General features: G+C 42.3%; 2 protein-coding genes across 3 annotated transcripts; one reads left to right on the top strand and one right to left on the bottom strand.

Annotated features, from left to right (window-relative positions):
* Nucleotides 1-1,049: 1,049 nt before the first annotated feature.
* On the top strand, nucleotides 1,050-10,963 carry LOC138964973 (uncharacterized). 2 transcript variants are annotated; one of them, XM_070337077.1, is made up of 3 exons: nucleotides 1,050-1,241; nucleotides 4,136-5,974; nucleotides 9,388-10,963. In XM_070337077.1, exons 2-3 carry the CDS (start codon nucleotides 4,140-4,142, stop codon nucleotides 9,896-9,898), a joined length of 2,346 nt encoding a protein of 781 aa, XP_070193178.1. In that variant the 5' UTR covers nucleotides 1,050-1,241; nucleotides 4,136-4,139; the 3' UTR covers nucleotides 9,899-10,963. The 2 variants fall into 2 exon arrangements, with proteins under 2 accessions (XP_070193178.1, XP_070193177.1); XM_070337076.1 differs by lacking the exon at nucleotides 1,050-1,241 and adding an exon at nucleotides 2,759-2,808.
* A 5,420-nt stretch (nucleotides 10,964-16,383) lies between these two features.
* On the bottom strand, nucleotides 16,384-24,799 carry LOC138964974 (ragulator complex protein LAMTOR5-like). Its single transcript, XM_070337078.1, has 4 exons — nucleotides 24,661-24,799; nucleotides 24,317-24,378; nucleotides 22,187-22,307; nucleotides 16,384-16,775 (listed from the first exon to the last, which is right to left on the bottom strand). The coding sequence occupies exons 1-4, from the start codon at nucleotides 24,708-24,710 to the stop codon at nucleotides 16,721-16,723; spliced, it is 288 nt and encodes a 95-aa protein (XP_070193179.1). The 5' UTR covers nucleotides 24,711-24,799; the 3' UTR covers nucleotides 16,384-16,720.
* Between the last annotated feature and the right edge of the window lie 247 nt (nucleotides 24,800-25,046).

The following is a 25,046-nucleotide window of genomic DNA, read 5'->3' as shown; positions in this document are numbered from 1 at the left end:
CTTCTGCTATGGTCTGTTGAGACCGTGATATCAAAATCGAGACCGGAGGTCGAGATTTTGATATTACTGTCGAAACAGACCAATAGCACAAGATATCATCACACAGTCAGTCAATGTTAGATATATTGCTAATTGTCTGGACATTTTGTTTATACTGTAAAAAAATTACAAAAGTATTTGTCTCAGTTTTGGCTGTTCCATATCCCTCCCTCTGATTATTATTTCTTTTTGTTCACTCTTTTCTTGTACTTTTCAGTTTTTCAAAATGTCTTTAGTCACTTGCTCAACTAAATTCTGCGATAATTACATTTTCATATATATTTGTTTGTTCGTTTAAATTTAGGTGTTTTTGATTTTGAAGTGGGGAAGCAATAAAGAGGTCGTCGATATCAAAACTGATATTGACGGAATGGAAATCCACGTAACATATGAAATAGCAATATTACAATATATTACCTTACTGGGAGAATGCAAGTTTCCAGTACAAAGGACATAACATTTCTTACATACTGCTTGACTAAAAATCTTTACAAAAATTGACTATATTCTATACAAGAAACACTTAACATACACTTAGCGTAAAAGGAGAAACCCCCGCGGGTTAGGGGGAGTCACATATTGGTTGGGACGAGAAAGAATTTACCCGATGCTCCCCAGCATGTCGTCAGAGGCGACTAACGGATTCTGTGTGTGTGTGTGTCAGTGTGTCATGTGGGCGTGCGCGTGCGTATACGTGCGTGCGTTGGTGCACATATGTGTGTGCGAGCGAAAACTGAAGGCGTTATTTCTCATACGGCATAGCGTACAGGTATGTATACACTAAATTGAAGTTACTCAAATCTGGCCTAGCTTTCCGTATCTAGCGAATCAGTGTGACCCTAAAAAATAGCTAGGAGTGTGTCAGCAAGCATTGTTCGTTCTCAGTTTCACGTGCTGGACGTGTAGACCGCCACTACTGAGACACCAGTGATGTTAGGAGTGTGACTGAGATCACGGCATTGACTGACTCGCACTGCCGCGGCGCCGGCTCTTAACTCAGACAGGTGTGTGTGAAAGTCGGGTTGAGATGAGCAGGTGAATTGTGATTTGACCACGCGGAGATCAAAGCAAGTCAGCAGTGTCAGACACCGTGGTAACTTGGATGGACGATCTTCAAGTCCTGTGCCAGCAGCGGCCGACGGCGAGCAACAACCGGCATACCTTTCACTGACCCGGAGCAAATCTGCCACAACTGATTTCAGGTCAGTGTCAGTATTTTCGTCATTCGTTGTGTTTTTGTTTGCCTTCAGTTTGTTTTTTGGTCAAGCAGTGTCACACATTTTCCAGTGAACTGAGACTGATTGTGTAGTAGTGCCAGCAGTAGGTTAATTTTTTCACAAACGGGATGACTAAAGTATTGCTATTGTTATTATTCACCGACATCATGTGTAACAAATATCATCATTGTTGGCTGGGGCGGGGATGTAGCTCAGTCGGTAGCGCGCTGGATTTGTATCCAGTTGGCCGCTGTCAGCGTGAGTTCGTCCCCACGTTCGGCGAGAGATTTATTTCTCAGAGTCAACTTTGTGTGCAGACTCTCCTCGGTGTCCGGCGAACACCCCCGTGTGTACACGCAAGCACAAGACCAAGTGCGCACGAAAAAGATCCTGTAATCTATGTCCGAGTTCGGTGGGTCAAGTTATAGAAACACGAAAATACCCAGCATGCTTTCTCCGAAAACGGGGAAAAAAACCGGTCATACACGTAAAAATTCCACTCGTGCAAAAAACACGAGTGTACGTGGGAGTTTCAGCCCACGAACGCAGAAGAAGATCATTGTTGGCTTACTTCAAAACTGATGATTCAGTCCTGCTTAGCCTGCCAAGCCAAATCTTGCGTATTAGCATTATTAATACTGAATAGTCGAACACATGTTTTGAACAATTGCACTAGTATATTTACTCTTAACTGACCCTCATTTCGGAGAACGTGAGACTGAGGAGGGAGAAATAGTGGGGGTGGGCCCGGTGTGACGTTTTCATCTTTCGCCGTGTTGATATTTCGCTTCTCGGCCTCGTTGATCTAGTATAAACTCTACACTGAACAAAAAAACCACCCTTCGATAGTACTGATGAGCGACCTTGTGTACCTTACATTCATGGGGCCAAATTTGTCCAACCAATTTGTTTTATTTAACTTAGAAATTTGATTCATCCTAAAATGTTTTCCTCCTTACTCAAGGGACGTAACCACTCAGTACACGTTTTCGAAGTATTCGATTTTGGGGGTGAAATTTATTAAATTTTACCACCAATTTTCTTCACATGCAAAAAAATGACATGCTTTTTGTCCGGCTTAAATAATTTCACTTCTTAATTTTACCAGGAAACAACATTTCAGTCTTGAGTATATATCGAGGGGGAAATATGTACACAGGCGAAAGATGAAATAGTGACACCGGGGTAGTACACTTCTCTATATTTCCTGTTACTGAAATGACGGGTAGACCGGCTGTGTGTGTATGTGTGTCAGTCGTGTGTGTGTCAATGTGTGTGTGTGTGTGTGTGCCTGTTTGCCGTGTCACTGTGTGGACATGGTGGTGGTGTCGCCCGGTGGCAGTGGTGGTGGTGGTGGTGGTGGTGTGTGTGTGTGTGTGTATTCACTTGTGGCTTCTGTCATTAATTGGGCGAAATGAACTTCGCGAAGCATGTTTACTTCACGAAGCTCGCTGACAGTGAATTTTTGGTAAAAAGACTTCGCGAAGGGGAAGTAATTCTAACTTTACCACTTTTGCAAACAAAATTCATGGCGCTTTCTTCAATCATGGCGGTGTGACGTTTTCATCTTTCGCTGTGTTGATATTTCGCTTCTCGGCCTCGTCAGGGGCTCACATCCATGAGAGGTGGCATAGGATAACTGTCCTGGACAATGCAAAAGTGATAGGACATTTGTCCTAAACAAAATTAATATAAATCAATAGGACATTTTTTTCTGGCACCAATTTTCGTTTTGCTTTTTCGGAGAAAAAAAACCGCGAAGGGAGGCAACAGTCAACCGACTTGGAGCATTCAGAGTTGAGACTCTTGGAAGCTGTTCTCTATAAAAAAAAATTAAAAAAGCACATAAAGTCTACCCAAGTTTTGTCTGCTTGCAGAGACACATCGCTTCGCAAAACATCAATAAAATAGCAATACTGTAAATTGGACAGTACTGACAATGTCCGGATCAAATGAAAGCTTAATCGGACAATGACCACTTTGTGACAAAAACAATAAGACATATGTCCTCTTGCATGAAAAATGTATGGGACATTTGGAAAAAATATCCGTGTATGTCCGATGTCCGACGTGGATGTGAGCCCCTGCCTCGTTGATCTAGTAATAGTATAAACTCTACACTGAACAAAAAAACACCCTTCGATGGAAGTACTGATGAGCGACCTTGTGTACCTTACATTCATGGGGCCAAATTTGTCCAACCAATTTGTTTTATTTAACTTAGAAATTTGATTCATCCTAAAATGTTTTCCTTCTTACTCAAGGGACGTAACCACTCAGTACACGTTTTCGAAGAATTCGATTTTGGGGGTGAAATCTATTAAATTTTACCACCAATTTTCTTCACATGCAAGAAACTGACATGCTTTTCGTCCATAAATAATTTCACTTCTTAATTTTACTAGGAAACATTTCAGTCTTGAGTATATGTCGAGGGGAAAATATGTACACAGGCGGAAGATGAAATCGTGACAGCGGCCCCAAAGACGAAGGTCGCAGTAGTTCGTGACAATATTATATGTGTATTCTAGTTCTTCTATTATTGTACACATGAAACATGAACCAACTGAACATTGAATAGCAATACTGGTAGTCAGACGGGTAATAAGGAGACCGATCTAAATTAATTACTATTCTATAACTATTCTAAAACCTTGTTTGAAAATAGTCAGCTGGAATTTTCAGCGACACTCTGTACTACCCGCGTTAGCTTATACTATATCACACTGTGTTTAAAACTGGTCACAGTCGGAAAGGATGTTGAAAAGGGGAACAATTCAGTTTAGAGGGCTGAAAAAGCATCTAGCTTAGGTGTGTGTGTTTTTTGTATCCCCAAATGCCGCCTTCAACTTTTGGTTTCTTCTCTTGTATTTTCACAGCTCGATGGGAAACCAGTCGACCAAAAACTCGCCTGATCTCCATTCCACGATGCCTCCTGGAAGTGAAGCATCCACCCACAACCAGACAGCACCCTTGCCGAATCTTCCACAAGATGTACTGGCCAAGATCTTTTCCTACCTCTGTATAGCTGACCTCGTTCATGGCGTCAGGCCGACATGCCGAACCTTTTACTACGTGTCCCTGTCATCCAACTGCTGGGAACGTATTGTCATCGACTCGGGAAGTAACAAACTGGATGGAGTGAAGTTCACTGAAGAGTTCGCCATAGGGCTCCTTCATCAAAAATGTACAGCGACTTTCCACACAAGGATGAAATACTCTTGTCCTCAGAAGAATTTGAAGAAAGTTAACCATGAGGAGACACCTGAGAGTACTAAAGGGAATATCACACACAAGGCCGCAGAGCAGCAAGACCATGGCAATCAGTCAAGCGAACAGGATCTTGATGATTTCACCAACCTCAGCCTGACTGACGTCCATGAGAGGCCCCTGAGTGAGCATGATGCAGTATGCGGCAGCAGCGTCAAAGATGTGGCACTCGCTGTCAAAGAGCATGGAGAACTGTGGCCAAGCTGCTCGGTCACCGGTCAGGTCTTTTACCCCAAGTTGACAAGTTTATCCATCAGTGGGAGAGTTTTGCAACATGTTGACTTTCTCTCCAAGTATCCTTTCCTCAAAAAGCTGGAACTTGGCAAACCCGAGCCAAAAGGCCAAACTCCTGCGCAGTTCATCACCAACTGTTTCAACAACTTCAAGTCTCTCACTTCCCTCACAACCTTGAAACTGAAATTCTATTTTCGTGGCAATTTGGGTAAATCAGTGGCACGTGCAGTCCGTGACTACTTTCGAACAAGACCTCCGCTACGGAAGCTCAGCATGGACATTTCAGGGGATGATGGCATTATGATCTGCCTATTTGATAACTGCCTCAAACTGGAAAGCCTTCAAATCTATGGTGCCGACATCTCTTCAAATGCCTTTGTCAGGCCAAAGAAATTGCACAAGCCGCCACTGAGAACCCTCAGAGTTCTTGAGTGTGCGTCGTTTGATGATGAGTGCCTCAAGACCATCTCTACAAACTTTCCCGATTTACAAGAGTTGAAGCTGACGATCACTGAGGGTATCAGCGAGGCAGGCATGACGCAGTTTCTCCGTGCCTGCACGGGCCTAGTGGTCTTCAAACTGCTGAAACCGAACAGCTTCCCCTTTGAGCCTGAAGAGGCATTGCTGGATGGGTGGTGTCTGCGAGAACTGGGACACCAGAGGGGAGGTGGGAGAGGGGATGAGAAAAGCCAACTACAGAAGATTACCCTTGAGCTTGAAGGATTGGAGGACTTAACATCTGACATCTTGTGCGAGATCTTCCAGTTCCACACAAGCCTGAAGGTGGTGGATCTGACGGAGTGTGAGGGTGTGGATGATGATGTCATCGACACCTTGGCGAAGGCGTGTACCCAATTGGAGTCTGTGCATCTGTTCTGGTGTGGCGAGGTCACAGCCAAAGCTCTGCTGGACCTCATCAAGGCTCAGCCCCGCCTGAAGAGTCTAGACAGTACGTCTCCCGACAACAATGACATGGGCATTTTCAGGAAGTCAGATCGCCAATGCGCACAACCAGGAGAAGACGGAGATGCAGGATCGCAGGCGGAGAAAAAGGAAGATGTTCGCAGTTCTCTGAGGGATTTGTCTTTGGGTGATGTCTGCCAGATGTCCACCCCGGACATGGAGATACTGGCTTCTCTATGCCCTCATCTGGCCAGCCTACATCTGGAAGGATGCTCATCTCTCACAGACGAATGCATGGAGATCCTTCTAAGGTTAGGCTTAACTTGCGCTCTCTCTCTCTCTCTCTGTCTCTCTCTCCATGTTTCTTGCTTTCTGTCTCTCTCTGTAGTCTCTCCTCAACCTCTCCTGCTATATACACATGTATGCTTGTGCTCTCAGATTTTCTTTTATGCATGACTGATGCGCAAGGGTGCTTAGGCCAAAAAGAAAAATATGTCTGTTTCTGGTAACATCGCCGAAAAAAATAGGGTCGGTGTTTTTTTTTAATTTTTATTTTTTACCTTTTCCTTACGTTTTGTTAACGTCTTTTTACGTGGTTTTTTTAATTTTTTTAAACGCTTCCTTAGTTTACTTACAATTATTTAGCACATGTTTTTGACCTAGATATATTGAAACTAAATAAAGTATACTTGACTTCATATGTTTTTTGTGTTTTTTTTGGTGCGAAAAGCGAAAAAAACCCTTTAGGGTCGGCGCTTAAAAATAGGGTCGGTCGGGTTACCGGAAACAGACATATTTTTCTTTTTGGCCTTAGGTGAATGCTTTTGAAAGAGTGGGCTCTGTATATATATACAGTCTACTTCGTTTATAACGTCGCCGGATATAACGTCACCCCGTTATATCGTCACCCAAACACCGGTCCCGGCTCAATTCCTTCTTTCCAAGACTATTTTAACCTCGGATATAACGTCACCGGATATAACGTCACCCAGTTATAACGTCACTCATCCATGTCGGTTATAACGTCATATCAATCCCCATATGCAGCAGTTTGCATGGTGAACGACTGTCAAGGCATGTTCATTTACCCTACACGTGTCACAAGTTTTGTGTGTTAACGGTATTCAAGTTTTTCCGTTTTCCCGTTGTTAGAGACCCAAGGAAAACTAGGTTCAAGGCATAATCATTTTTGCTGCATGCGTTTTGTGAGTTCCTGTTCGAGGTTTTTAATCAAAAGAAAAATGTTTTATTTCATTTCGTTTTGTGAGTTCCTGTTCTAGGTTTTTAATTAAAAGAAAAATGTTCCATTTCATTCGTGTTGTGAGTTCCTGTTTTTGTTTTTAACTAAAAGAAATTGTTTTAAAAAGTTTCATATCGAGCATACATGGTTACTCCTGCGCGAGCGCGTGCGAATGGATCTGTCTACTTCTGTCCTTCAATCACGCATATAAAAAAACTCGATTATTGAAATGACGGTAGGACTAGGAGAAGGTCGAGAGGATGAGAACAGACTACGACGTTTGTTTGTTTTTTGGTCCGTAGAATACAGACTACAACTGCCCTCGACGAGGAGGCTGAGCGTCACTTTCAATTGGGCGTTGTCGACAGGCTGAGTAGGTCGCCCAGGCTAAATTGTAAAGGTAAACACTAAGTGCAGTGAACCGACAAATTGAGAAAAGTGATACTGCACTCTTAAAGCACTATTTTGACTCAACTTGGAAAGCCATGGACGTTATATATCAAGTCGGACGTTATAATGATAATAATAATACAGTAGTAGTCTAACGAGTATAACGTCTCGCTCACTAGATGTGGTGGAGACGGTGGATGGGGGAAAGGGGGTAACTATGAACCCAAAGTTGTTACTACCAGAACGATTGTGCGTAAAGGTGGGCAGCCACTTTGCTGTTGACGAGAAACTTCTTCGTTAATAATAATAATATAAGTCAAATAGACATTAATTACGTATAAGGACCCATGAAGTTCTCGTCATTTTTACATTTAGTCAAGTTTTGACTAAATGTTTTAACGTAGAGGGGGGAATCGAGACGAGGGTCGTGGTGTATGTGTGTCTGTGTGTGTGTGTGTGAGTAGAGCGATTCAGACTAAACTACTGGACTGATCTTTATGAAATTTGACATGAGAGTTTCTGGGTATAATATCCCCAGACGTTTTTTTTCATTTTTTTGATAAAAGTCTTTGATGACGTCATCCTGTTTTTCGTGAAAGTTGAGGCGGCACTGTCACGCTCTCATTTTTCAACCAAATTGGTTGAAATTTTGGTCAAATAATCTTCGACAAAGCCCGGACTTCGGTATTGCATTTCAGCTTGGTGGCTTAAAAATTAATTAATGACCTTGGTCATTAAAAATCTGAAAATTGTAAAAAAAAATAATTATAAAACGATCCAAATTTACGTTCATCTTATTCTCCATCATTTTCTGATTCAAAAAACATATAAATATGTTATATTTGGATTAAAAACAAGCTCTGAAAATTAAAAATATAAAAATTATTATCAAAATTAAATTTTCGAAATCAATTTAAAAACACTTTCATCTTATTCCTTGTCGGTTCCTGATTCCAAAAACATAGATATGATATGTTTGGATTAAAAACACGCTCAGAAAGTTAAAACGAAGAGAGGTACCGAAAAGCGTGCTATCCTTCTCAGCGCAACTACTACCCCGCTCTTCTTGTCAATTTCACTGCCTTTGCCATGAGCGGTGGACTGACGATGCCACGAGTCTTGCTGAAAAATTGCATTGCGTTCAGTTTCATTCTGTGAGTTCGACAGCTACTCGACTAAATGTTGTATTTTCGCCTTACGCGACTTGTTATTTCTTCGGACATCAAGGACAGGTCAAGATGAGAGCAGAATATGAATAAACGACATCCATATATATGTGTGTGTGTCCTTAAAGCTAATAACGTTGGACACTATAATTAAAGACTGAGATTGTCGATGGAACCAGACGGAGCTTGTCACTCCAACACCAGCAACCTGTCTCAGAATCAGCATGCAGCCTACAACATTGTACATTTACTACTGTTGCCGAATTTCGGGGAAAATGTTGTGTATACAATTTTGTATTCATGGTATAGCCAGGTTTTGGAAATACGCAAAGAAGAGAATAGTCCACAATTCTATATATGAGGAAGTGAATTAAAGATTATTGTAATAAGTTAGTTTAAAACTTACAACAATATGTTGTTGTAATTTTTAAACAACACTAATGCATGCACTTTCCATTTCTGCACAGTTTTATTAAAACAGTCAGTACTTTAGAAAGGGACATAACTCTTGGACTCCGGATATAACATCACCCGCGCGTAAAAGTGACGTTATAACCGATGAACCGGATACAGCGTCACCGCGTATAACGTCGCTCAAATACATCCCCCGAGGGGTGACGTAATATCCGGAGTCGACTGTATATATATTAAGTACAGTGGAACCCCCTTTTTAAGACTTCCAACAATCTGAGAAAATCAGGTCTTAAAATCGAGGGAGTCTTAAATTGGGGGGTCTTAAATGGGGGTTCCACTGTATCAAAATGACAGGACCAAATTGCTAAAAGGTAACATTCCAATAGGTTTCACCCATTGGAAATTAAAAACAATTCCTGGTGGTTTTCATTAACAAAGCTACCTCTTTTCAATAGGTTAGATTGACCGATTAACTGGTTGTTGTTGTGATCAATATTTGGCGTGATCGTTTCAGAGACTGCCCTGATCTTTGGAACCTAATCCTCGACAACGATGATGACACCAGCCTTCTCACTGATGCCAGCCTGCAGCATATCCTAAACCATGGCTCCAAGCTGCAATACCTCATGCTAGACAACTGCTGGTCCTTCACAAGCAGAGGCATCGCCTGCCTCGTGGCCCGCTCACATCCCTGCCTGAGGAGCGTCACCATCAGCACCTGCATCGGTGAAGAGCACATCATCCGTTGTCTGGACGACCTGAAGGAGGAGGTGAAGGAACAGCTCATGCAACTTCATGGAGAGGGTGCTGATGTTGTCATGGAGGATGAAACTGGTGACAACCATGCCCCTGCTTATGGTATTGGTATGGGTAGAACCAGGGTCGTCAAGCTTGAGGCAGAAGAGATGGGAGATGAAAAGTATGAAGATTTTTCCTTGGATTTCACGATCCGTGTACGAAGGCCTCGCCCTAATGCTAAAAATGAACTGCACTGGCTGAAAGAAGAGCCATTTTTCTTTGATTGATTTGTTGGACACCGTAATATGTGTTTGAAGTCATGTCAAAACAAAAGTCTTCAGCCACCCGCCTGAACATGTAAAGGGGTGATGGTGATAACCAGTCCCATTTTGATTTCCCTGTACAGGCAGGACTCTCTCCAACTTTGAAATGTTCACCGAAGAAAGAATTGCGACTTTGTCTTTTCTTTCCTGTTCTGTTGCCTTCATTTGAATTATGCCTCCATTTTCAAGGATGCCATATCTTGATTTATTTTTGTAGTTCTGTATGACATTGTTTGCTTTTGTGGGGAAAAATGCAGCTTATTTTCCAGAAATTACAAAACAGTTGGTTATTTACACTTTGAAGTTGAATCCTTGTCAGCCTACTAAGTATACATTTAGTACATAATTTGTTTAAATACTTTCTAACACTGCAGAAAAAAAGCGCATGCCTAAAATACGCTGAACAAACTAATTTGTCATCCAGCATATTTTGTAAAAGTGATTCTGTTTGTTCTCTTTTATTCTCAAAGGCAGTGATTTGTTGCTGAAGGTCACTTTTCATTTGACATTCACTGATTCAGTCAGATTTGTGATCAGTTTGTTATCTATATTGTCGCCTGAATATTGTGACAGAATTTCTTAAGTGTCATGTTTTGGGTTAGACAAGTACAGGTCATTTGACCCATTCATCACAACGTTAGTGGGTTATTTTCACTTGAAAGCATACAGACTGCTAACGTTCAAAAATCCACAATGAAAAAAATACAACAAATGTAAATTATTGGAATGTTTTATTTTTGATAAAACATGACAAGACAAGACTTGTCAAAAATTAAACATGCCAATAACTTACATTTCTTGGTTTTTGAGTCAAATCACTTGTTTCATACTTGACCAGCATATTTTCAATTCTAAGGGTCATCTGACCTGACTGACTTTGTGTCAACCTGATCTGTCATTTGAATTGTCAATGCGTGGGTGACCAATGACCAATGGTTGGTCCAAACCATGTATGTCACAAGTTATTTTGAGACTGATTATTTGTTATGCAGCACATTTTGAATTGCTCTATTAAAGCATAAAATTAAAGTGTCTTCGGCAATTTTTGTTGAACTGTTGCAGTGATGGTGATGGAGAGCTGGATGAAGCCTTCATGAGTTCATTCCCTTTACCTGGTAGAAACATAATTTTTGTGAAGAACTTGCTGACAGTTTTCAAACAATAACAGAATAAGCACCTGGTTTTGCAGTTTGAAACATTAGATTGATTGATAGATTTTAAAATACATTTAAAACGAACAACCAAAACTCGCCTGGTCCTACATGTTGTTAACTGAATAGTGCCTCTGAACTGAAGTTAGTGGCTTACAGGGAAACTCCAATATACAGAAAAATGCCCTGTAGCATGGAGTTAAAGACACTGCAAACAGACATGAAGTAGTGAATAGTGACAAAAATGCATTTGTTTACGCTGACAAAGAAAAACTCAAAAAATGTGTGGCGAAAATTGTCTGACAGGATCTGTTTGGTGTTTGTGTATTTATGATGTCAAAATGTTCACACTTGAACAGTTAACACAACACAAGGTCAACTTAGGCAGGGTGATAACTGCAGCTAAGTTTCCCATCAAATATTTTCTGCTCTTTGTGTTACAATAAATGAGATTAAATACTATTGTCATCATTTTCACGAGTTTTCATTCACAAGCACCTGGGAAATAAATCTCATGTTCCCCGGGGAATAAATCCCCGGTTACCATAGTTGCAGGAAGCCCTATTACATGGATAATCAAAAGCAAACCCAATAGAAACGCTCGAGGATTCTTCGGCTCTTTTCATTGGCGTTTCCCCAGACCTAAACAGACGACACGACACTGCTTTGCAAAGTTCCAAAAACCAACTGGCAAACTGGCAAAAGTAAACAAAAAAACAAAACTACTTCAATAAATTCTTCACAAACAAATGAAACCTACCGATATGTTATGTCTTCTTACAAAGTCATGGAGTGCGTGTATCTTTGTGTGAGAAACACGAACGTCAAGTTCAAGTCAAACCAATTGACCCCTGACAAACATTTTGACCCGTGCACAAGACGTTGTATCGATAAACAAAGCACAAATAAGAAATAATGATAAAAGCGAAGAAAATAGCAACAAGATATGCAAACATATCACAAAGCCAAGCAAGCAGATTAACAGGTCTAATGAAAAACATTGATTGATTGATTGAAAACAAAGAGGTACTGAGTCGGAAACAAGATCGTGATTCTTTCCTTTGCTGCACGACGCAAATCTTCTGTGACCTTTGACCCAACGTAGCTTCCATATTCGATTACTAAGCTTAATACTCACAACTGAATGCCGAGGGAGTGGAATACCGAGATGAACAAACAGAACTGTGCATCCTCAAACCTGACATATATATTCATCCCAACATTTTATGAACTCAAAAATACAGAAAGTTGCTTTCACACGCCAGCTTTGATTGCCAGTGGTTATCCGCACGGAACTCGTGTGGTTATCAGCACGGAACCCGTGTTTCAAAGCATGGCTCCCTGTGGTGATTGTTATCTTATTTTCTCACTACCAAAATGATGACAAAAACGATGTTTGGTGGTTTGTTGTCAGACGAGCTTTTTTTGTCGGTCCTCGGGGGGGCATATCGACTTTTGTTTCATATTTATTGACCGCGGCCTTCGGCCTTGGTCAATAAATATGAAACAAAAGACGATATGCTCCCCCTCGGACGACAAAAAAGCTGGTCTGTCAACAACCCATCAAACATCTTATAATGTCACAGGCTTTCCTTCTTTGCCACTACTAAAGCAAACGTGTGCAAGATTGTATGTTACACGCTTTGGAGCATGGCAAGAACAGAGTCAAACTCGCAATCGTCCCCCCAAAAGCCCCAAAAGTGCCTTTCATTCCTCCAGCTTTTATTGTTTCTTCTCTTCAACAATTCGACATCACCGAGAATACTGCAAACAACATCCCATCCGGCAGTACGCGAGTTTAGCTGCCATTGAAAATCGGCTTGCTCATGGGGCCTGTCAGTCTGAATTATGAAGGACAGAGTTATGAACATAGAAGACAAACATACCGAAAAGAACAAACATTTTGTGCATGCAGACACAGAAAGACGTCGTAAAGAATGCGATGCTTCAAAAGATACCGACTGTGACGGTGGCTGTGGTCACTTCCGTGAAAGTAGATCGCTCTACAATCAGGGCTGGTGGGTTAGCTAGCTTGTCAAGGCTTGAGTACTCAAAACGTGTTTGTTCTCTCCTCTGTTGAAGCTGTGAGACATAAATGCTATTCAGACTTAGTCGTGTGACAGGGGCGGGGATGTAGCTCAGTCGGTAGCGCGCTGGATTTGTATCCAGTTGGCCGCTGTCAGCGTGAGTTCGTCCCCACGTTCGGCGAGAGATTTATTTCTCAGAGTCAACTTTGTGTGCAGACTCTCGTCGGTGTCCGAACACCCCCGTGTGTACACCCAAGCACAAGACCAAGTGCGCATGAAAAAGATCCTGTAATCCATGTCAGAGTTCGGTGGGTTATAGAAACACGAATATACCCAGCATGCTTCCTCCGAAAACGGCGTATGGCTGCCTAAATGGCGGGGTAAAAACCGGTCATGCACGTAAAATTCCACTCGTGCAAAAAACACGAGTGTACGTGGGAGTTTCAGCCCACGAACGCAGAAGAAGAAGAAGAATCGAAGTCGTGTGACAGAGTTTTCTTCCACACTCGATTAGTTGTCTAACAAAGCCGTCAGTCTGCCTGAATAGCAGGTACTGTATTTGCCCTTATTACCAATTTAGTGCCCCATATGGCTTTTTGACCAATCAGGACGGATTCTAGGTGACCCTCTAAATGTTATAACGTTCAAGCAGGGACCCTTTTTGTTTATCACGCTAAAAATTAACAAGACAAAGTAAAAATGTAATTCAACAATATCAGCGTGATTTATTCTAAAGAATGACACTTCAAATGCTGTCAGGTAATACTCTCTTTATCTAAAAAATACCGTAAAGCGAGTTTTGTCGGTGGGTGCGTAACGGAACAGCAAGGCACCGCCCATCGTCTGAGTGTGCAATGCCGACCGCTCACTTGAAATCTAAATGATCAAAGTTCGGAAAAATCAAGTGAAATTGCGCCACTCGCTTTACATCAAATGTATCTTTACGTCATTTCCCATCCGTCTGGAGTCGGTTCTAAATCTGTCACTCTCTGTTCAACGAGAAAAAGCGAAGCAACCGAAACTCATGTTCAACATGGTTTATCTTGTGAGATTGTTGTGTGTCAAAGGCATTTGACCTGTGAATATTCATCACGTCAGGTGTGTTACTCTGATTGGCTGACTCAGGTCACGAGAATTCTTTGACTGACAGGCATAATCAGGTAGAAGCGCTCAAGTTCCCATTGCAGCTGTTCTTGCAGTAATTCGCGGGGTTGCTTCTAAATTTATTTTGGTCGAAATAAACGGTAATAAAACCGTTATTTCTAATATGCTGACTGTTAGCAAATGATAACAGACATGTCTCCCAAACGATATCAGCATTCGCCTGAAAGGCTCATGCTTGATATCTTTTTTCTCACCCCCCGCGGGTAAGGGGGAAGAATTTACCCGATGCTCCTCAGCATGTCGTAAGAGGCGACTAACGGATTCTGTTTCTTCTTTTACCCTTGTTAAGTGTTTCTTGTATAGAATATAGTCAATGTTTGTAAAGATTTTAGTCAAGCAGTATGTAAGAAATGTTAAGTCCTTTGTACTGGAAACTTGCATTCTCCCAGTAAGGTAATATATTGTATTATTACTAATTCAGTGCCCCATATGGGTTTTTGACCAATCAGGACGGATTCTAGGTGACCTGTTAAATGTTATAACGTTCAGACGGACCCTTTTTGTATATCAAGCTAAAAATTGACAAAACAAAGTAAAAATGTAAATCAACAATATCAGCGTGATTTATTCTAAAGAATGACACTTCAAATGCTGTCAGATAATACTCTCTTTATCTAACAAAAAATACCGATAAGCGAGTTTTGTCGGTGGGTGCTTTACGGAACAGCAAGGTACCGCCCATCCTCTGAGTGTGAAATGCCGACCCGCTCACTTGAAATCTAAATGACCTAAGTTCGCAAAATCAAGTGAAATTGCGTCACTTGCGTTACGTCAAATGTATCTTTACGTCATTTCCCATCTGTCTTGAGTCGGTTCTAAATCTGTCGCTCTCTATTCAACAAGAAAAAGCGAAGCAACCGAAACGCATGTTGAACATGGTTTATCTTGTGAGATTGTTGTGTGTCAAACGCATTTGATCTGTGAATATTCATCACCTCAGGAGTATTACTCAGATTGGCTGACCCAGGTCACGAGAATTCTTTGACTGACAGGCATAATCAGGTAGGAGCGCTCCAGTTCCCATTGCGGCTGTTCTGTCTAATTCGCGGGGTCGTTTTGAAATTGGTTTTGGTCGAATTAAACGGTAATAAAACCGTTATCTATATATACATACGACTTGTGTCTGTGTGTGTGTGTGTTCACGATGCACGTCCAAAGTTCGCGATGGATCTGCTTCAAATTTGGTGGGCATATTCAGGTAGACCCCGGACACAACCTGGTCGATGAGAATTTTCAACACGTGCTCTTAGCGCACAGCGCTGAACCGATTTTGGTTTTTCTGTTCATCTTCCCAGATCCATTCCCACTAACTCTTCCTTATCTTCTCCAGTGTTTTGCGTTTATCTCCCTTCCTTCGTGTGGCGTCAATCCATATTCCCGTTTCTATTTTTAGAAGGTCACTGTCGACAACGCTCAATCCATATTCCCGTTATACTACTTTTAGAAGGTCACTGTCCCGGCAAAGCCGGGTATTACTCTTCCTTATCTTCTCCAGTGTTTTGCGCGTTTATCTCCCTTCCTTCGTGCGGGGGTCCCCGGCACAGCCGGGTATTCGACTCGACTTCTTCCTGGCGAAGCCGTACCCAGCGAAGCGGGTATTCATCTAGTTTCTAATATGCGGACTGTTAGGAAATGACAACAGTCATGTCTCACAAACGATATCAGCATTCGCCTAAAAGGCTCATGCTTGATATCTTTTTCTCGACATGCCTGTTATCATTTGCTAACAGTCAGCATATTAGAAATAACTCATACTACGTTGCAAGCCCCTGAGAAATTTTTTGATTAGTGCTTTTGTGAACAAGAAACAATTAACAAGTGGCTCTATCCCATCTCCCCCCCTTTCCCCGTCGCGATATAACCTTTGTGGTTGAAAATGACGTTAAACACCAAATAAAGAAATAAAGAAAGATCTTTTTTCTCGACATGTCTTGTTATCTTTTGCTAACAGTCAGCATATTATAAATAACTCATAATAACGAGCGATAAAGAAAACCAGCAGCAGGTTGACCACTAACAGCTCATAAGTTACACATGCTCTTTATGCACAACTACAGAGTAGCAAACGATACATGTATGCATACACGTACAATGCCAAAGCCAAAAATTCAAACATTCTTTTTTTATTCAGAATCAAATTCAATGTCCTTAGCACTTTAACCCAAACATTCTTCTTTCAGTAATATTCCATCTTTCATTGTTACCAACCCCAACAAGCACACACACATTCCTATTTCACCTCTAGCAATCATGTGCAAGTAGGCACACACCCCTTACCCCCCCCCCCCCCCCCCCCAACACTTCCTCCCTTGCAAATGTGCAAGCTTCTTTAGATATATATACACCCACACATACACACCCTCCTCTCTCTCATACACACACACACGTACAAACAGACAAGCACCAGCTAGAGCATTCAAAGATTGCTGGGTTTGCATCACAGTTCAAGACTTGAAGACAGCTGTTGTAAAGCCCTCCTCTTGCTTGATAAGAGTTTTCCTGCAACACACACAACACAAAAATCAGTCAGTTGTATTTGTCTAATTTATCAATTTAAAAAAAGGCTTCTTACTTTACTGATCTCAAAAGTATTTGTTAAATTGCAACAGTGTGTATCTCAATGAGTGTGTATGTGTTTGTATTACTGTGTGCACTGTACTTGTAAGGTTTCATTTTCCAGCATCAACCGTAAAGTAAGCCTATCATCATAAATTTTGAGACTGATTTTGACATCCACACACTGCTGAGTTGTTCAGCTGTAAGCCGCCACATACTGATTGCATGAGACGCAGCAGGATAGGCGACAACAGGTTTTTAAATGTCCAAATGTTCAATTCAGATATTAAAAATTTAAAGCAGCAAATAAAAACGCTTATGGTGAGAAACTACGTCAGAAGAAATACAGTAGGTGCTACCGTATATTTACAGTGGAACCTGAGACTCTTTCAAGACACCCCAATTTCATCCTGAACTCAGGTCAAAAATGAGTTACTTCCCTTCGGGTCTCATTCTATCCCTGACAGGATGCCTTGGTTTTCTTTCTGTGGGTAAGAAATCGATTTTTTACATATTTAGATCTTTTCGTAATGTGTTATGGATATAAGCAGATTCGCGATCGTCAATAATGATTTTTCATGGTCTTGTGTAATTTTTATATTACAAAGGAATTGATATGTAAGACAGTTTCAAGCGAGCTATCTTTCGCGGATGTATTTACTGTGCAAACAACTCTAAAGTGTCACGTGATAATCAACTTTGGCTTTGGCGCGCGCCGGAGCAGACGATTTTTTCTGTAACCAGTTGTGAGTGATGCAACCATATATCACGGTCTCCTTCCGACAGCAGTCTCAAAATTTCGACTTGTCTTGACCTTAGAACGATGTCTTTATCATAACTGTGAAGAACAGAACGGAGATCACTGTCGAAGTCAGCCAATCTGCAATCATGTTTGTCTCGCGAACACTAATCTCAAATTTAGATCAGTGCTCGCGAAAAACATATGGGAGAAAACTCTGTATTCTTGTTTTGATAGATTCGCGCAATAATTCAGCATGCTGTCAGAGAGAAACTGGCGATAGCCTTGGACCGATGATTATCAGAATGCCCCCAATTTAAGACTCCCAACCCAACCCCCCCCCCCCCCTCGGTCACCATCATTTAGTTATTAATTAAGTTTAATTTAATTAATTTAATTTAATTTAATTCTTTTAGTTTATTGTATTGTTTTGTCAATAACAAACGTTCCAACAACCTACCTTTCTTGTTTTTTGATTCTTAAAAGGGAGGTTTAGCGGGAAAGTGGGGAGTCCATTCACACCGGTGACACTGTGACGGTTCCCCTACGCTTTGTGTTCGGTGCCCTGACCCTTTGTGTTCGGTTCCCACTCGGTTCCCACACGCCAAAATTCGCGGACAAAACATCCATTTATGGTAGTATTACGCAATGTTGCTCTCTGAGAATGGTCTTGTTAGATCTGTGAGTGTTTACACTACATGCCTAGGTGCTGTTGGATTGAAGGTTTTTGATATTTTAGCCGTTATTAGGTAGAATGCCTTCCACTTTACTGCAAAACTGCATAATTCGTAGCATCGGCAAGAAATATCCTACCAAAAAATGCCTGCTTGGAACTGTCCGTGGTCCAGCAAAAAGTTCAACATGTCTGTAGCAGACAGCCCAAGTTTCAAGATTGTAGGGCCATCCAAACAGCCGAAATAATAAAAACAACAAAAGTAGTCAGTGAAATTGGCTGTGTTCGGTCCCCCCACACTTTTGTGACGTAGGCGTGACGGTTCCCATAATTCATTGTGTCGGTCCCCACTTTCTGTGTCGGACCCCACTTTCGACCTAATTTCTCTGTGACGGACCCCACAACCAGCCTATTTTGTGTCGGTCCCCACACCTTCTTGGATTTATGACTTGCCGGTTACTTGTATCATTGTATTCATTGAATCTAATTGTCTCGGAGTTATTTTTCAGCAAAAACCGGCAAGGCAGCACCTTTTGTGATACCAAGTAGGGGACGGTGGGGCAGGTTGGGACACTTTTTGGCTTTCGTCTCGTAGTTCAAATACAGGAAGAAAAAAACACAATATAAATAGTTCAAAATAAACTTTAATCATTCAAGAACTTAATAAGAAAGAAAAAGGTACATTTTTACGTCATTTTCTTTGAGTAATTAACAGTTAAAGACACCAACTGCAGCTGACCCAACCTGCCCCACTTTGGTTGGGTCACACCTTGGGGCAGGTTAGGTCACACTTTGGGGCAGGTTGGGTCACACCTTGGGGCAGGTTAGGTCACACTTTGGGGCAGGTTGGGTCACACTTTGGGGCAGGTTGGGTCACACCTTGGGGCAGGTTAGGTCACACTTTGGGGCAGGTTAGGTCACACTTTGGGGCAGGTTAGGTCACACTTTGGGGCAGGTTGGGTCACACCTTGGGGCAGGTTAGGTCACACCTTGGGGCAGGTTAGGTCACACTTTGGGGCAGGTTGGGTCACACCTTGGGGCAGGTTAGGTCACACCTTGGGGCAGGTTAGGTCACACTTTGGGGCAGATTGGGTCACACCTTGGGGCAGGTTAGGTCACACCTTGGGGCAGGTTAGGTCACACTTTGGGGCAGGTTGGGTCACACCTTGGGGCAGGTTAGGTCACACTTTGGGGCAGGTTGGGTCACACCTTGGGGCAGGTTAGGTCACACTTTGGGGCAGGTTGGGTCACACCTTGGGGCAGGTTAGGTCACACTTTGGGGCAGGTTGGGTCACACCTTGGGGCAGGTTAGGTCACACTTTGGGGCAGGTTGGGTCACACCTTGGGGCAGGTTAGGTCACACCTTGGGGCAGGTTGGGTCACACCTTGGGGCAGGTTAGGTCAATAACTGCAAACATATGTTTGGATAGATAGAATATTGATGTGAAATTGTTTCAAAATCAACACTAAACAACTATGTTATTTCAATTTAAATTAAAGTACATCATAATAGTTTTTTAACATCCATAGAAGGCGGGCTTTTAAAAAAAAAGAATTATTTGTATCAGCTGACATACTGTAAAAATTACTATAAATCATACCTGAAAAGAAAATCAATGCAATGCAGTGTTTGCAGTTATGATATTGAATGATGCAGTGCCTGAATGATCGATGCCACAAAATATCATTATGCCTACTGTTTGGCTGAACTGACAGTCAGTGTGAGGAGTGGATACAGTGGCCCAACCTGCCCCACCCAACCTACCCCACCATGTGTACTTTCGAAGTTTCAATCGCTGCTCATCATTGACAAGCAGCTGACAATTTAAGCTACTGTGAAGAAATAGCTGCTTAATTTCTGAACAACAAGTCACAACTAACAATATCAACGATGAACAGTCACTAAATCAGTTCAAAAAGTTTCAAGGAGCCAAAAATTTACTTACGTTGTCGAAACGAGAGGCGTATTCCAGACTGCGTTGATCCACACGCGTTGCACCGGTCAAATTTCGCGCCAACAAAAGTTCCGGTTATTCAAAAACAAGCAACGGAAAGAAAACGGAAGAAATATTACGTCTTTGAGCATTTTGTAGGGCTGACTCAACCTGCCCCACGGCCCAACCTGCCCCACCGTCCCCTAAGTCAGATGACATCAGTATGTGTGTGTGTGTGTGTGTGTGTGTGTGTGTGTGTGTGTGTGTGTGAGAGAGAGAGAGAGAGAGAGAGAGAGAGAGAGAGAGAGAGAGAGAGAGTGAGAGAGAGAGAGAGAGAGAGATTGACACCTTTCCAGATCACTCCGGTTATGCGACACTACCGCGAGCGTCACTACCGCGTGTCACACTACCGCGAGTACGACACTACCGCGTGTAACACTACCGCGTGTCACACTACCGCGAGTACGACACTACCGCGAGTATAACACTGCCGCGTGTCACACTACCGCGCGTACCACAACCACGAGTACCATAACCGTAGAGAGAACGCATGCAAACTTACTTCTTGTGAGTTTGTGTTCTAACTTTGATTGGAAGCAACCCATTCTATATGTATTCTGATAGTGTGTTCTGATCGTTTTGAGTTCTTGGTTAGCATGACAAACATTGAATTAGTGTTCAGAGAACAGACCAGGCCTTTTTGTTTTATATTTCAAGGAAACATTTCAACCTTTGCCTTCAGCCATGGAAGTCATAAAATGACACGCGGTAATGTTATACTCGCGGTAGTGTGACACGCGGTAGTGTTATACTCGCGGTAGTGTCGTACTCGCGGTAGTGTCGTACTCGCGGTAAGTTCTGTTTCCGTACCCGCGACAGCGGCAGCGACAAAAGAAAACGCGCGCAAACGCGTGACGTGTTTCCGTACTTGCGTTTTAAACATGCGGTAAAATCTGTAAACTCCCGCGTTGCCGCGCGACAACGCGAAAAAATCGCTCCAGGACCCTTTCAAAAAAATCGCGTCGCTTGCCGCTTGTCGCGCCGCTAACGCGTCGCGCGTGTGGAAACACTCCTGGTCATTTTCTATGTGCTTGATTTTCGTCGCGCCGCTGGAAAAACGCTGTCGCGGGTACGGAAACACAACTCTCTCTCTCCCTCTCTCTCTCTCTCTCTCTCTCTCTCTCTCTCTCTCTCTCTCTCTCTCTCTCTCTCACACACACACACACACACACACACATACTGATGTCATCTGACTTAATTGGTATCACAAAAGGTGCTGCCTTGCCGGTTTTTGCTGAAAAATAACTCCGAGACAATTAGATTCAATGAATACAATGATACAAGTAACCGGCAAGTCATAAATCCAAGAAGGTGTGGGGACCGACACAAAATAGGCTGGTTGTGGGGTCCGTCACAGAGAAATTAGGTCGAAAGTGAGGTCCGACACAGAAAGTGGGGACCGACACAATGAATTATGGGAACCGTCACGCCTACGTCACAAAAGTGTGGGGGGACCGAACACAGGCAATTTCACTGACTACTTTTGTTGTTTTTATTATTTCGGCTGTTTGGATGGCCCTACAATCTTGAAACTTGGGCTGTCTGCTACAGACATGTTGAACTTTTTGCTGGACCACGGACAGTTCCAAGCAGGCATTTTTTGGTAGGATATTTCTTGCCGATGCTACGAATTATGCAGTTTTGCAGTAAAGTGGAAGGCATTCTACCTAATAACGGCTAAAATATCAAAAACCTTCAATCCAACAGCACCTAGGCATGTAGTGTAAACACTCACAGATCTAACAAGACCATTCTCAGAGAGCAACATTGCGTAATACTACCATAAATGGATGTTTTGTCCGCGAATTTTGGCGTGTGGGAACCGAGTGGGAACCGAACACAAAGGGTCAGGGCACCGAACACAAAGCGTAGGGGAACCGTCACAGTGTCACCGGTGTGCCATTGTAGAACTAGGATTCAGAGTTACAAGCAGGCAGGAAAGACTCACCCATTTTGTGTATCGATCACAATCACAGGACTAGACCCATACGACTGAGAATTGAGTGTTGCCGCCTGCTGAGCAAGGTAAGCCACTGGTCCAGCTGCATACTTTGACACTTGTCCTCGGGCTGAAATATGCACACACAAAAAGTTCAACACAGATATAAAGACCTTCAGATCAACAAATGAAAACAAAACTAAAAGCTCACGGAAAGAGTGAACCAAGAGTGCAAACAAGAGTTAACCATGAAAACAAATGACAATTACACTATGACATACATACATGTGTAAAATGAGTACATTTTCACAGTAATACTGCTTGTTCTAGTTCTACATCCACACAAACACTTTCTTTGACTAATTGAGAGAACAAGACCTATCAGAAAGAAACAATGTTCGAGACAAACATTTCCTCTATGCATGTCCGACTACAATTAATATAATAGTACCGGTACACACACACACACACACACACACAAAACCACCCTCATCCGAGAATTCTGTTAACAAAAACCCATGTACATCACCAATCCTATCATTTAAAGCCATATTCTAAGAGTTTAACTGTTTTGAAAAACTCAGCCACCACAGTGATAATTCCTCTGGCTTTCTAAATTTCTCATAAACTGCAATGGATTCAGAGGAAACTCTTTTAAGACCTTCTCATTATAAGCCTCTCTCTGCTATAAGGCCAAAAAAAAGAGGTCTGTTTACAGTAACATAGGCCAAAAAAAGTAGGGTCGGTAGGTCGGGATTTTTTTTTTTTTTTTTTTTCCCCCAAAAAACCATATTTTTACGTTATTTTGCAAAAAAAACTTCTTTTTTTTCTTTTTTTTTTCCCCCCAAATGCCAAAAAAAAGTCTAGGGTCGCGCGAAAAAAATAGGGTCGGTCGGGTTACTGTAAACAGACTATTTTTTTGTGTGTGCCTAAGACCGCATTTTTTTCAGACATTTTCTTCATAGTGTCAATGTCACTCAATTTACCTCCCTCTTAAGACTCCCTCTCTAATCTTAGATTTTAGGTCTTAAAACAGAGGTACCTTAATTTCAAGGATCAAACAAGGAGAGTAAAACTAAAACACTAGATGCAGGGTTTAGCCTGGGAGAAAAAGGCTATGGGACATTTGTCCCCCTCAACCAAATGCCGATGGGACATGGTCAAAGGCAAGAAGCGCAAACGAGGCCTGTACGCGTTTTTGACCAAAGATGCAAAATGGTGCAATATGGTGCCATCTGAGAATTAACCGCTATATCGTGTTGTGTGTGTGTGTGTGTGTAATCCGATGTAAAGTGTACATTTGGTGGCTCAGTGGTACGTAATCTCAATGCGCCCTTTGACGCACTGAAGGGAATTGTGATGGGACATTTTCAGATTTAACGCGCCATTTAGGGCGCACTAGTAGATGAAACCCTGTTACAGCAAAGGCCGTGCAGCATCAAATTGTTTTCGTATCGTGTTTAGTGTGTGTGTGTGTGTGTGTGTGTGTGTGTGTGTGTGTGTGTGTGTAATCCGATGTAAAGTGTACATTTGGTGGCTCAGTGGTACGTAATCTCAATGCGTCCTTTGACGCATTGAAGGGAATTGTGATGGGACATTTTCAGATTTAACATGCCAATGGCGCAGGGCGCACTAGTAAATGAAACCCTGCTAGATGTACACATGTATGCATGGTTCTTCTGCTTCTGCATTCGTGGGCTGAAACTCCCATGTACACTCGTGTTTATGCACGAGTGGAATTTTACGTGTATGACCGTTTTTACCCCGCCATTTAGGCAGCCATACGCCGCTTTCGGAGGAAGCATGCTGGGTATTTTCGTGTTTCTATAACCCACCAAACTCTGACATGGATTACAGGATCTTTCACGTGCGCACTTGGTCTTGTGCTTGCGTGTACACACGAAGGGGGATAAGCCACTAGCAGGTCTGCACATAAGTTGACCTGGGAGATCGTAAAAAATCTCCACACTTAACCCACCAGGCGGCCGCGGCCGGGATTTGAACCCTCGACCTTCCGATTAAGAGGCCGACGTCGTATACCACCCCGCCACAACGCCCGTCTCATGTATGCATGGTAATAACTTACATTTTCAACATGGTATGCATTTTAAACAAGTAGTTTTTCTGAGATAAACTCACATGAGAGAATCAAGCCATGCTGATCAACACAAATTGCTCCAGTCGCCCCTGGCACCCGACACCTAGAGAAGAGAAAAAATTCATAATACAGAAGAAGAAAAAATACTGTTTGATACAAATGATAGTGCTTTCCCCTCTTCAGACCTGTAACATATGTCCAAGTGTGTCTGTGTGTGTGTGTGTGTGCATGTGTGTGTGTGAGAGAGAGAGAGAGAGAGAGAGAGAGAGAGAGAGAGAGAGACTCAGAGAGAGGGAGACTCAGAGAGAGTGAGATCCAGAGTCCAAAGACAAGATCGAGTCAGTCAGAGACACAGAATCAGAGATAGAGATATAAATATAATTACGTTTCTTCAATATGTTTTTCCAGAGCTTTTTCCATTTTGCTTCCTTCCATCCTGGTTAATGCTAAATGATCAAAGCAAGATATATTTCTGTGACAGACTGTCTTCTGCTGAGATTATTTTTGGAGGAAGTCACATTACCGGATGTTTTTCTTGTTTCCAGGACCAATAAAATGGATTTCTTAGTCTTGGTACGCCTGCTTCCGTCCTTCGGTTTCAAGAAATGTCACGACTTTACTGCATTCTGCACAAGAAAAAAAAGTTGAATTCATCCATGTTCCTGAACATGAAACTTTCTATGATGAATTTAAGACAGCTTGGTCTATTTGTTTACTTTTTCCCCCCGAATCAGAGTGTTTGCAATGTGTTCTCAAAATGTCCGATTCTTA

This window comes from Littorina saxatilis, linkage group LG4 (genome assembly GCF_037325665.1).
Source record: "Littorina saxatilis isolate snail1 linkage group LG4, US_GU_Lsax_2.0, whole genome shotgun sequence".
NCBI lineage: Eukaryota > Metazoa > Mollusca > Gastropoda > Littorinimorpha > Littorinidae > Littorina > Littorina saxatilis.
This window is presented reverse-complemented; position numbering and strand designations above follow the sequence as displayed.

Coding starts and splice junctions, on each gene's coding strand:
- LOC138964973 (XM_070337077.1), top strand. CDS start 4,140: ATGGGAAACCAGTCGACCAAAAACTCGCCTGATCTCCATTCCACGATG. Junction 5,975..9,387: donor TGCATGGAGATCCTTCTAAG/GTTAGGCTTAAC, acceptor TGATCGTTTCAG/AGACTGCCCTGATCTTTGGA.
- LOC138964974 (XM_070337078.1), bottom strand. CDS start 24,710: ATGGAAGGAAGCAAAATGGAAAAAGCTCTGGAAAAACATATTGAAGAA. Junction 24,379..24,660: donor GAAAAACATATTGAAGAAAC/GTAATTATATTT, acceptor TCTCTTCTCTAG/GTGTCGGGTGCCAGGGGCGA. Junction 16,776..22,186: donor GTGATCGATACACAAAATGG/GTGAGTCTTTCC, acceptor TGTGTGTTGCAG/GAAAACTCTTATCAAGCAAG.